Source organism: Thunnus albacares, chromosome 8 (genome assembly GCF_914725855.1).
Source record: "Thunnus albacares chromosome 8, fThuAlb1.1, whole genome shotgun sequence".
Lineage (NCBI taxonomy): Eukaryota > Metazoa > Chordata > Actinopteri > Scombriformes > Scombridae > Thunnus > Thunnus albacares.
The window spans coordinates 23120440-23134207 of NC_058113.1; the positions used below are offsets into that span (position 1 = coordinate 23120440).

The following is a 13768-nucleotide window of genomic DNA, read 5'->3' on the forward strand; positions in this document are numbered from 1 at the left end:
TATTTTTTTCATGAACAAACCAGTGAACACTAAGGTTTTCAATGTGAAGGGTGTGAGAGTATCTTGCATTTCTTTTGCTGGCACATAGTTACTGATAAAAAGCAGTTTTCAGCTCCACTAAATGAAGACCAGACTTTCACGAGGAATAAAAATAGATTTATTTTGGATAAACACACATCACACATGCATCTGAACTCCATGAATATACAAATATGGCATGTTTGCCCCACATTTGCACCACCAACAGATAAACGGAAGCATTTATTAAACTTAACAGGCCAATTTGAGCTCATGTCACTCAATTTGACACCTCAGACTCCAAATGGAAGTGTAACTTGGAAGCTTGATGCCTATCATCTGCAGTTGGATGCTACTGATGTTTTGAGATCAAATTTAGGTTTATGTTTTGGTTTTATGACTTCAGTTTTCATATGCCAAGCTTTCTTTTCCGGTTAATAGTGATGACTCAAGTGTCACTTAAAGTTAGCCAGATTGTCAGATGACTGTGCATCAGTAGAATTCATTTGAGGAAGTTACAGGTCAGACATAGCAGTAAAAGGCAATGGAGTTCAAAAAAACATTAGCTTGGTCCATTTATTTCAGCTAACTGTCATTGTTGATGTCAGCAGGTAAAAGGTCTCAAACATTAAAGTCATGCAACCTGAACAAGTTCAGGTTCAAAGCGTTAAAACATCTCAAAGTGCACAAGTTTGCAATAATAACTTTAACGTAGAGATTAAAACCAATTATCCTTGTTATATTGACAAAACTTTAACAATTTACATTATTACAACAGAAAAAACCCATAAATAACCCAGTTACAAAAGCATGACTGTGACTTAGTTTTATCTCATGCTTGTAAAGATATGCATGCAATGCAACATTATTTGAAACCAGAGTCAAATGTTGTTTACACACTTGTGAAGTTACCCTGAATGAGTGTTATAAGTTAACTTGTATTAAATTTTAAAGGAGAAATACATTTATATATATGTATATATACACACACACTCAAAATGTCATAAAATTAATTTGTAAGACAATAACAAGCATTTAAAAGAGGTAAATGTACCAATGATATGTCTGTCACGACACACAAGCAAAATTGTGACAACACAAGTCTCAAAAAACTGTATGGAGTTTCTTATCAGGATTTCCATACTGTTAAGCATTGGACTGGTTCGCCCTAATGAGAAACCTGATTGCACAGACCCTGATTCACTTTGTCACCATTGCTATTCTTACTGCAAAATACACTGTACATCTCCTCATAATGTTGCCAAATCATCTGTACCTTACAAATAAAAGACATTGCACATACTGTATATTGATAGGGTAATGTCTTCCTCTCACCCTATTCTGTTATTTTCATTCTACAAAAGTTTTCTTTACAGATCTTCAACAATGTCCGTAATTCCCCCACAAACATTTTATCCTGGTTTTACTTATTGCATTAAAGCTGGGGTAGGCAGTTTTCCCTCCACCAGACGAGCATAAACATATGCACGTGCTTCATACATGCACGCAACACAATAGTTTAACAGTTTACTACTGCATTCACTCACACAACAGAAAGTTTGGAGGCCAGGTGAGCAGTGGGACATTGACAGATAGGTTGTGACGGGACTGCATGAACTGCAGAAGGATAGAAAAAAAAAAGACGAGAATATCAACAAAGCAAAATGAAAAGCAAAGTGTGATCACCAGACTATTGTCTGTAGTGCAGGCAAAACTGAACAGCGCATAACCTTATCAACACTAGAGCGAGAGACTTTCAGTGGAAATGAACTCTGCTCCCAGAAGTGGAAAGCGGTGATAGATTTTTATGCATCACTGCGGCTTTAGGTCAGATACTGACCAGTTTCTGCACCCTGGTGCTGCTGACGGGCTGATGACTGAGCAGGTTTTGGAGTTGGACAATGAAAGAGATAAGCAGAGCGTGGGTAGATAGGCAGTAGGTAAGTAGGCAGATAGGCCATCAGATCATTTCAAGTAGGCTGAATGAAATGATTGGACGGGCTTGCGACAGCTAAAGATACTGGATTTTTCTCTTTTTTGCCAGAGCATTTGATTTATTGATTGCCGTCAGGATGTAAAGAGAATTTCAACAAATATAACAAAAAAATGCTTCTAAAATAAATTGCCTACCCTAGCTTTAAGTCTAATGAACCAACAGAGTTAACGGGATGCCCCTTCAGCTTTATACAATCGCTGAATATATTTAGAGTATAAATTATTAACAATATATTATAACAACCAGAGTGTAAAAACAGTTTTAAACATTTTTTGGTTTTACAGAGTCAGTTAACGTGCAGCCCAGTATTTCTTCCCAGACCTTGCATTTATCTGCATGAGTGACACAAGCACTTGAGTCTCATCACAAAGAGGGGAACTTCAGCTCTGAGATGTCAGCTTCAGGAGAGCTGCTGCCACTGCGGTCACTGTAAGTGTCCCTGTGATGGAAAACAAATACAAGAAATTAGTGCTACGGCAGTAATGCCTTGCAGGGATTGTTTATTTTGATTGCAGGTGGAGGTGTAATGTTGACAATATACTGTCACTGTAAACTGCCACGGATCTTTTGATTTAATTACACTGCATAATAGCAGAGTGCAGATAATGACACAGACTAAAAAAATGCCTGTGAATTGCCATTAGAATCTGTCATGTTAACAAGTCAACTACATCTGAGTTAAGAAAACAACAAATCATGAAACACTAAACGAAAAATCTAGCATTACTTTATTTTATACATTGTGGTTAAAATAGCTAAAGTCGTTGCTACAGCTGCAAAGATAGATTTTAGATTTCAACCCAACATTGTTGATTTAAGTGAATAAATTTCATATAAAAAGTGTTGCATTGAAAGTGTTTAAACACTTGCAACTTGTTTTTGCAACTCGAGTACTTTAGTCAGAGCAGGAAAAAAAAATTATAGAAACTGGTGCAGAATTGTGAAAAACCAGATAGAACACAAATAACGAGAACTCACAATAAGTAAAGCTAAACTTATAAGCTGCTGCAGTTTAGTAGTTTTATTCGACCTTCCACCAGATAAGTTGGAATGATACACATTGCTGAGTCAAAGTTTACCGTGGAGAAAGGCGACAGCCTTTGGCCATGTAGTTCTGGAGTTTTCCGGCAGAAGCCAGCAGGAGTCCGAGGTATGGAGGAGAAGGTTTGATGGGCCTGGAGGCGAACTCTGGATGATACTGCACTCCAACAAAGTAACAATGATCTGTGACAACAAGGTCGAGTGGATTAGTACAGACGTATTCACCTCCACTTCGTCAGGCCAGTAATAAAACACATGGCTAAAATATTGTCTCATCGGAAAGAAAGATGATTCGATTCAGAGCATGTTAAAGAAAACAGAGATGGTGTGGAAGCTTTTAGGTGATATACATCATACTGTATTCAATAACAGCTGCTTGTTGACACTTGTCTTTAAGAGAACTTTGATCTCACCTTCCAATTCAATGACCTCCATTCTCTCTCCTTCCACATCCTGGCCGACAAACTGAAGACCTTTCACTTCAAAGTGGTGCTTCAGCTCAGGGTTCACCTAAAATGAGAAGAGATTCAATGATTCAGATGAGAAATAAAGAGGTTATCCTATAATATTTGAAAACTAGATCTGGACCTAAAGATGAAAAACAGTCTGATTCAAGGGAACATCTCAAGTCCCTGTGATGTGTACTGGCTGAATAAGATAGTATAGGATATGCATGTGTTATCATGTAAAAAATAAAGTTTACATTTATAAAGTATGTCTGAGGTGGTGGGCTCCCAGATAAAAAGCTTTAAAACTTGGGTTTGGTCTCTACCTCAAATCTGTGTCTGTGCCTCTCTTCAACATATTCCACATCTCCATACAGTTTTCCTGAAATGATGAAATATCAGTCATCAGAAACATGACAGCCTGCAAACAAACAAACAGTCCAAGAATGCATCTTTAATTCAGAAGCATGCTTACTCAGTACGCTGTTGCTGGATTTGAAGATGGTTCTCCTCTTCCCCAACCTCATAGTCCCACCCATCTGCCCGGGGTTGTGTTCTGGCATGTCAATCACCTGTCGAGATAAAACTGGATATTAACACCATTCTGGGGACAACTCTGCTGACACGATGTGATATGAGCACAGCGGAAAAAAAAAAAAAAGATAACCTACCACTGGGTGTTTGGATTCAGGATTAAATTCTGTGGAGTTCGCATCTGAAAAGAGATAAGCGAAACTGATCTAAGCTCAAATTAACTTCTGGACATGTTGCCAGGATCAGACTACACACAAAAATTCAGCCCCGACTTTGGCGTCACCGACAAATTTCCAACATCGTTTTCTTGATTTCAGTTAATAGCCTCTGATGACAGCAGCAGGTTTTTTTCTGCCTGAGTCAGCCTGTGGAGGAGGGGGGGAGATGAGCCACTGCTCTCCCCGCTGTGTTGAGACACTAAATACGGCTCAGCTCAGCTGGACAGCTGCCGGACAGCTTTGACTTTCTCTGTCGGTGTTTACATACAGAGACCACTTCAGTTATAGTGATTGTGAAACCACCTGATATTAAAACATATCCTTGTATCTTCATTTACCACAGTATACAATTCTCAAAACCCAATCATTTTTCCCTCCACGAGACCTTCTGTTTACCTACAGTGACCCTGGTAGCTTTATGTTCTTCTTTCTTTAATGTTCTTGACATGTTCACACATTTGTTATCTCAAGTTGCCCATACTGTCCTCTTCATGACACATAGGAACGCCTCAGTCATTTTTTTCTTTCTTTTTGGAACATAAGACAGCCAGCATCACACATAGCACTTCTGTAGCCATGATTGACAATTTCATAACCCTCCTCCCCGACGACCTATGAACTTGGGCTAGGTCCCAAACAATGCTTGGTCTGGGTCATACTTGTTGCTGAGAACCAGCAAGAATTTATGGCACTAATCTGACTCGGTGACCATTGTGAAAGACAAAAATATCATGTAGTCTGCTCCTGGCATAATGTTCTTTAATCATTAAATTAGGAACCACAGGAGTCAAATGTTGCTTAGAAGTCACCCCAGGTGAACTGCACAATTACTTACCTTCCCATCCAAGAACGTTGCGGGCGAACTCGCACACTGCCAGCTGCATGCCCAAACATACCCCTGCACAAAAGAAGACCAGCAGGATTCTTGCATAATTTGTGCTATTGTAAGGACTCATTTATAAAGACTGAACACAATCCCCACTGTGCAAACCACTTTCATGACTAACACTACTGTATTTGCATATAATTATACAGCGCCTATAATAGTACTCACACCTCTCTGGACTTTTCGTGTTTCATTATTTTTGCAACTTTGAATGCTGTAAATGGCGGTAATTAAGCTTTTTTTTTTCTTAACAAAAATATTTTTTAATGTCAAAGTGAAAACAAATCTCTACAATGGATCTAAATTAAGTACAACTATAAAACACAGAGTTAGTGCATAAGAATTCTCCTCCTTCGAGTTAGTATTTAACAGAGGAAGCTGTCACAGCCTCGCGTCTGTATCAGCTTTGCATATCGGGACACTAGTTTTTCCTCATTCCTCTGTGCAGAATTCCCCAATTGGGCATTGTGAGTGGACAACAAATTACAGCAAACCCTGCTACGAATTCTCAACTGGTTTGAGATCTGGACCTAATTATTTTTTATATACTTATGTATTTAATTTTAGACATGTCCCATTGGTTATATTGTAATAGATTAGTATCAGCTAAAATCTTAACTGGGTTTTGCCTACATCAGCCTGCTACAAAGCTGCTCTGGACACCCAGTGTGAGCGTTTCCCTGTATATGAATGTTACTTGGGCGTAGCAGTGTGAGCGACTGACACCTGGATTAGAAAATACATTGATGTGCTCAGAAGTTAATAAATCTGTTATCTCACCTCTCTCTTTCTTTTTTTTGGCAAAGAGAAGTGTACAAAAACATTCAAGTAGCAGCTTTTTAAGTTTTAGCTGGCTCTAACTGTTGCTGTCACTGGTTAAAACGAAAAATGTCAGCAGCTGCAGGTTATATCAGCTGTTGCTAATTGATGTTAACACTACTGAGCGTTTTTGTAGTCCAAACAACTCCGACAGAGTGATACATCTTCTCTCTAGCTGATTGTGTCACATTAATTTCAGGAGTCGCTTTCTCCCACCAGAACCTTCAGTATTTGGATTAAGTAGCACAGGAAAAACAAGAAGTGCTAAATTAAGACTACACCTGTTATTTTAATGTGCCAGATACATATTTCATCAAACCTGCATATCTTCTACTGCTATGAATAATTATTTTCACTATGTACACAGGATGAATTAGACTTTCTTCTACATGGTCACATTTTCAGGTTGTATTATGCACTAGTCAGCTTAGTATTGGCAGATACTTGTTATTAAAGGACTCTGATGAAAAACTGTTTTGATCAGGACATTCCTACTAAATTTACCTAAAATATTAAGAGATTTGTTTTCACTTCTCTGTTAAGCTGTGCAAAAAAAAAAAACAGCTACATCCACTGTGTCAATGTTCAATGTTGACAAACAATAAAACATGACAACATCCAAAGCAGCAAATATTTTAGCAGCGCTGTAGCTTTTAATTCAAGTGTTTTACCCACAAAGATTAGAACCGTAAAACCAGTATGACGCATACAAAAGAATTACCACTTATTAAGCAACAGTCAACACATAGGAAGACACAAACCATTTTATGTCTACTATTCAACTGGTTTTCTTATACTACACGCATATAATACAATGACTGCTTGTGCACTTGTGTGAAGAAAGTCAGCATCGAGAACTTATAAGACGAAAAAAAGCATGAATTCTTTTCTCTCTCACCAAGAAATGGCTTCTTTTGTTTCCTCGCCCAGTTAATAGCCATCATCTTGCCTTCTGTCCCTCTCACACCGAAACCTCCTGGTACCAACACACCACTGTGGTAGGAAGAAAGAAATTAGTCTCAGCTCATTTCATAATGTAGTCCAGATTATTTTTGAGACCAACGTTACGCAATGTAATGACCTGTGTACAAAGACACATTACTGATAACGGTGCAATGACTAAAAGACAGTTTTAGAGGTAAAGTCTAAGATGATTTTGTACAAGACATCCAATATTTGACTACTATTCTTGAAAAACTACATATTTTCTTAGAATACTTGGTAACTAAGGCATTGATTGACATAATAACTTTTACAGATTCAATCATTAGATATTAAAAATGCAAAATACTGGCCTGTTATTGTAACAGTCAATCTAATAAACTAGTTGAACATCATGCTGTATGGATACTAAACCAGGTTGCTATTGTGCTTGCATTTGCAAAACTTTGTGAGATGCTATGTGTTGATAAATGACTGCTCAAGATACACTGGTTTACTCCGTGGACTTTCAAAACTAATCAATCCCAAAAGCTAACTCAAAAAGCCTGCGTTTGTTCATTAACAACAAAACCTTTACAATCCTATATTTACTCATTGACAGACTCAGGCCATGAAAAGAGCTACAAGAGCCGCAAAATTAACTCTTATACTTTCCTTTCATTTTTTGCAATATGAAGCTTTACAGTACATTAGAGGTGTAATCTATACATTAAAATGTAGTAGAACATTAAGCATTTCTAAAAAAGCACAGCTGCATAACCCACTGGGCACGACGGCTCTCTGTTGCCATCAAGTGGCAAAAAGGAGGAAAAAATGAATATTGATGGTCGTTAAGCTCTATATCATACTAACAAGCCTACTGGCATCCATGTTCTCCCTGGTTTATTTACTCACTGAGCACTGCAGAGTTTTTGCCATGCCTCGTGATATTTCACTGGCTCATCTTGCAGAGTGGTAGTCTCCAGGTCTGCAGAATCTATGTACTGTAATAGCAACAAACAGCGTCATTAGGAAGGAGATCAATCAACATAATGACAGAGTAACTACTGTATAAATATGAGAATATCTAAGGCATTATACCAGTTAAACAAGTGTTCAGTTACAACAGTCAACACATAAAAACAGCAAAAACATGATGATGCCAAAGCTGAGAATCTAAATTAAAAAATACAAGTTTGAAATGTTTCCATACCTTGACCTCTAGTTTATGATTAATGGCGAGGGCTGAGTGCTCTAGGGCCTTGATAACAGAGGTGTAGGAGTCTGATAACTTTGTGTACTTTCCCACTAGGGCGATAGAAACATGCTCCAGGAGACGGTCAGATCTGAAAAAGGGAGTGAGATGATACTGACCCCATGCATCATTTAATCAACTCAGCTGCACAGAGAACAATAGAGGGTGCAGTGCTTGCTTCTTCCACTTCCAGTATGCAGTACTGTAGTGATCGAGGAACATTTGTCTTTCAGAATCCTACATTTTTTGGTTGGCAAGCGTCCTAGAAGTTTCTCAGTAATTAAAACGACTATCTCATAATTGAAAGGTAAATGGTTTGTGTCCATATCCTTACTTTCCTTGAGCAACACACAAAATGAAAAAAAAAAGCCCTTTCCAGACATGGAATACAGAACATTGTTGGCTTCATCTATCCATTAAAGTGATGACTTTTTGTCATTCAGACATGTCTTTTGTGTAAATGTTTCTTACGGCTTTATTCAGACATGACAGGACATTTACAGACAGATCTTTTATGTAAAAGTGACTCCCGATGCTTACTCAGACATGAGACCAACGCGTTGAATTGGATCAACGTAAAAAGACAACTTTCCTCACCTGTCAGCCATCTCCTTCCACTTTGTGAGCATCTTTCTCGGCCTCATTTCGATAGGCAGGTTCAGCCGGTGACAGAAGTAGCTCACAACACCCTGGTCCTCCAGCAGCAGGGGCACTCTGTAGACTGAAGAGACATCATGGACACAGATCACCTGGAAAGAGTTACAAAAACGTGTTATTTCAGTTTTTAAATGAGAGTAAGGCTGAGCAATTGTTTTTACACTGTGATTTTAATTTGTGATATATGATATAATACTATCCCCCATAAATAAGCTATCTGTTAAAAAAAAAGCCTTGAAAATTACTCAACATCGAAATAACTAAAAATAAAAATAAGAAATAAATCATAGGTATACTGTTGTTGATGTAGTAGTGGCTTGTGTGTTTATTTTTTAAATTACATTTCATTTTCAACATTTGAGAGTCGCATTTTTCAAAATATACACCGGAGCTTTAAGTGTGGTTGATATTTCATCAATTCTGTGGCACGCCTCATTGATTCCAGCCGAAGGAAGTCTGACTCATCAGCCAGAGCCGACGACTTTTGCAAATCATCAAGTTAAAGATTTAATAAAACTTTACTCAACCGTCATTGATGATAGCATAAACTGAAGGAGAAGTTATCCTTATAAGCCCAGCTCCTTCTTATATGTAGACCTCTTTTATTATCAAACACAATTCACAATACCACAACTGCAGACACATGGGGTCATAACTTATTTAAGCGACATATTCTACACACAGAGCTTAAATTGAGGTTGTTTTAATGGACAGAGATCACAGTACTTCACCTGTGTGGGCTCCACATGACAGAACATGGAGATCTTCTCCTTTACGGCTGTTTCTAGTGGCGTTGAACAGCGGCACATAATCTGACAAAGAATAAAGTATATTATGATAAAAAAATAAATAAAACAATACTAGACCACAAACCTGAAGATTTCTCTTTAAAGTGCATATTCTGTCAGACTTTTGCTTATATATTTGGTTGTGTTTACCGTGAGAAGAATGCATAATTACACTACTCAACTACACACAAAAGGGAAAGGAGGGGCATGGCATGTTTGTATCTGGGGTGCAAGAAGCTTGGGAACAAAGTATAATCTGACTCACCAAATCTGGAGACAAGCCCAGACCTCTGAGCTCTCGCACACTGTTCTGGGTTGGTTTAGTTTTCTGCTCTCCTGTGGTATTGGGCTGGGAACATGAAAGTAAATTCACCTCAAATTGGAGCACAAATGTGTTTGCAAAATAAACAAGCTGATAAATGTGAGGACACTGCAGAAGTTATTCCACAGTTCTTAAAAACAGACTGCAATGAAGATGAAGTCATCCTGCCATTATCGCACTTTCTGTGATTCCTAATGGTTAAGTGTGTCCACCAGTGTGACATACCTGTGGTACAAGGCTGACATGGATGTTGCAGAAGTTCTCCCTCTTCACCTTGAACTGGAACTGTCTGAAGGCCTCAATGAAGGGCATGCTCTCAATGTCCCCCACTGTGCCTCCCAGCTGTTGACATAAAACACTAGCTCAGACTGCAGAACTGCATGCATGAACACACAGGCTGGTTCTCAGTACCTTACGTAACCCTAACAAAGCCTTAACAAGTACAGAATGTTGTCAGCTGCACTGAGCCCATAATACTGCCAGAGCTGTTCTTGATGTGTGCCGAAAGAAAACAATTGCTGGAGGCAGGGTAATAATTTAACTTTGTTTATGCGGCTCTGACCCTTTGCCGCTACAAATTCACTAAAGATGAAATATCTTTGCAGTGCATATTGGCAAACAAACACTGGATTGCAGAAGGACAGTTTTACAGACTCTTCTCAACAAAATCAATTTAATTCAATTATACTGTTTGATTTTTCTTTTTTTTTTTTTTTTTTACAATGTCTATTTTTCTGCTTCACTTGACACACCCATTTGTGCAAGGTTCAGCAGTTTCTCACACTGCTTGCAGAATGGTGCCAATATTTTCTATCGCTTCAGGCAACATGCTCAGTTTAATTTCTGATCAAAATACTCCACCATTCCTCTTTAACACAGTAGAAAAATGCCCTGGTCAATAATGACTAAAAAGTGGTTCATTGGAGTTTTAATAAATGTAACACTTTTGACTTGACATGGTGATTTTCAGTGTACTTTCACACTGAATGCAAATTTGAATGCCCAGTCTTCTAGTGCACATAAACCCCTGCTAGCTGAAAAACAAATATCTAAGAAAAATGTACCTCTATGACACAAACTTGAGGCTCCACACCATCATCATCTACTGAGATCCCGGCCTGCTTCATCACCCACTCCTGGATGGCATCTGTGATGTGGGGCACCACTGAGAAAACAGATTGATAGGATAATATTAATATAAATCAATTCAATTCAGTTCGATTTATATAGCGCCAAATCATTACAAAAGTTGTCTCAGGGCACTTTTCACATGGAGCAGTTCAAGACCGTACTCCTTAATTTACAGAGACCCAACAATCCTCTCATGAGCAAGCACTTGGCAACAACGGCGAGGAAAAATTCCCCTTTAACGGGAAGAAACCTCAAGCAGAACTGGGCTCTAGGTGGGCAGCCATCTGCCTTGACCAGTTGGGTTGAGAGAGAAAGAAGGAGGGAGGGGGAGAGGGGGGGAGAGAGACAGAGAGAGGCATAATAACAACAATAATAACAATAGAGATATGACTAGTAATAATAATAGCAATAATAGCAGGAGAAGGTGTCAAGGCAGGACACCCACAGGACCACGCCACCATTCCCTCAGATTCCGGATGTCAATACAGTGCTTGCCAAATTCGTTGTTATAAAGACAAACTGGAAAACACAAATACCAACAAGCCTTGCTGTGCTGCCTGTATGGGCACATATAGCGTCTTCCAAAGGTCAGGGCAAGGAATTTAAAGTTATATAAAAACACACATAGAGCAGCTTTAACCAATAACCTCAAGGTCTCAGCTCAACAACAAATAGTTACCAATAAGCTAAATACAGCGGTGTCTAACCTTGCACAGTTTTGCCCAGGTAGTCTCCCCTCCTCTCCTTGTTGATTACCCATTGGTAGATCTTTCCTGTGGTGAGGTTATTGTCTTTGGTCAGACGGATGTCCAGGAAACGCTCATAGTTTCCCAAGTCCAAATCCACCTCCCCACCATCATCAAGAACAAAAACTTCACCTGTTGAACACAGATATTATAATTATTTGTCATATAGCAATTATATCTTTGTTTGATAGCTGAATGATCATCTCAGGGGAATTTGTATTTTTTTTTATTTTTAATTAAATACTTTGCTCACTGACACTGAAATATTGCATGGAAACAGAGAAGCAGGTGGTTGATCTCATGCCATTTAGCTGAGGGTGGTTTGAGTACCCACTAGGCCACCATGCTGCCCCACTACATCTTGTCAAATGTTAACTGTAGGACTCGAAGACACAATCAATAAAAAAAATAGCAGTTGATATTTCAAAGTAAATAAAAGCAACTACTCACCGTGTTCATAAGGTGAAAAGGTGCCGGCATCGATATTGATATAAGGATCGATTTTGATGGCTGTGACATGAAGGCCGCAGGATTTGAGGATTGTTCCCACGCTGCTGGCGATGATGCCCTTACCAATGCCGGATATTACACCACCAGTAACCAGGATGTACTTCATAGTGGCATATAACAACTAGACACAAAATACAAGAAGGAACGTAGCCAAGTAAATGAAACCAGCAAGCCCAAGAAATGTGTCCAACAAAACCTGCTTAACCACCCGTCAGTTGTAAGGTGATGCAATACAGACATACTGAACTTTACCGAATGGATTACCAATATTGTACGTCCCAATCAATATAATTAACAGGTGTATTGAACGTGCAACTGCAATTAGATTAAAAAAATGATTTTATGCATTTCTCATTAGATCAGAACTGAAAGAAATTTTAAGTTTTACTCCTTTGCTTGCAAACCTTTATACTGTAACTTTAAAGAAACGTTAAAACTTTCAATTTGACAGTCTTGTTTTGAATTTTGGAGGTGGGGCTACGCATTTGTTTACATCTGGATGGCGGGCTGTGTCTTTACAATACCCGGGAACAATGACATTGACAGTCAAGTCACTCCAACAGAAACAAATGTTGTCTAAGTTGTTGTTCTAAGTTGAATGTGTGTATACGACTGTACACATCTTACAACTATATCAGGGTTACCTTTGTGTACGATCATAGTATATGAAATGTAGTGGCGGGAACACGCGGCACGTTAAGCGCGCAAAGAAGAAGGAAGATGATTCCTATGAACTTCCTGTGAAAATTCCCTCCAACAATCTTCACATAATGATGGCAGTCTTAATAAAGAAATCAATCAGTACTTCATTAACATTGTATAAAGTACTTAAAGCGGAGCGGCAGGGAAGTTTGACCTAGCTTAGCTCTCAATCCCCCAAACTGCCACAACCATCGTTTCCCAAGCTAGACGTTGCCTTTTTGAGACAAAATGCTAATCGACACTGAGATAAATATGTACAGCCTGCGTTACCTACACAGCTACGAACAGTATTTATGTTAGCTAACGAATGGCAACAATTTCTTAGCGACTAACTTGACAGCATATTTAGCAGTTTAGTGACTCTCTAGCATACAAACACTGGTGCCATTAAAGCCAACTTACCTAGCGCCTAAAGAGAAACTGGTGTCGAAGGCTGATTAACAGGTGATTGACAGGTGATGTTTATATCTCCGTAACTTTGTCTATTTATGTCTGTTTACGGGTCACCAGCTGTAGTGGCCCCACCGCGTTTCAAGCACGTGTAGGGGAGACTGACGGCTGATTTCTTCTTCTCTTGTTTTTTTTAAAGGCAGTTAGCAACCAGTGTATTAGGCGCATTACCGCCACCTTCTGCTTCGGGGTTTGGACCAGATATTAAATCCTATAAATCCTGACTGTCTGAAGAATTCAAATACATTTCTACTGCATGACCCACTTGACAGGTTCATTCATATTTTTATAGTAAGATCCTTAATTCCAGCTTTGACTGAGTTCTTGT

General features: G+C 38.8%; 1 protein-coding gene across 2 annotated transcripts; it reads right to left on the bottom strand.

Moving 5' to 3' along the window:
* Positions 1-140: 140 nt before the first annotated feature.
* On the bottom strand, positions 141-13568 carry ctps1b (CTP synthase 1b). Of its 2 annotated transcripts, XM_044359273.1 has the most exons (19): positions 13393-13568; positions 12229-12409; positions 11740-11910; positions 10966-11066; positions 10127-10243; positions 9845-9928; positions 9523-9603; positions 8732-8883; positions 8093-8225; positions 7795-7883; positions 6857-6951; positions 5089-5151; positions 4173-4216; positions 3977-4073; positions 3828-3883; positions 3469-3565; positions 3094-3238; positions 2336-2453; positions 141-1635 (listed from the first exon to the last, which is right to left on the bottom strand). In XM_044359273.1, exons 2-18 carry the CDS (start codon positions 12392-12394, stop codon positions 2378-2380), a joined length of 1767 nt encoding a protein of 588 aa, XP_044215208.1. In that variant the 5' UTR covers positions 12395-12409; positions 13393-13568; the 3' UTR covers positions 141-1635; positions 2336-2377. The 2 variants fall into 2 exon arrangements, with proteins under 2 accessions (XP_044215208.1, XP_044215207.1); XM_044359272.1 differs by having other exon boundaries at positions 141-2453.
* Between the last annotated feature and the right edge of the window lie 200 nt (positions 13569-13768).

Coding starts and splice junctions, on each gene's coding strand:
- ctps1b (XM_044359273.1), bottom strand. CDS start 12,394: ATGAAGTACATCCTGGTTACTGGTGGTGTAATATCCGGCATTGGTAAG. Junction 4,074..4,172: donor CTGAATCCAAACACCCAGTG/GTAGGTTATCTT, acceptor TTATCTCGACAG/GTGATTGACATGCCAGAACA. Junction 3,884..3,976: donor ATCCAGCAACAGCGTACTGA/GTAAGCATGCTT, acceptor TCATCATTTCAG/GAAAACTGTATGGAGATGTG.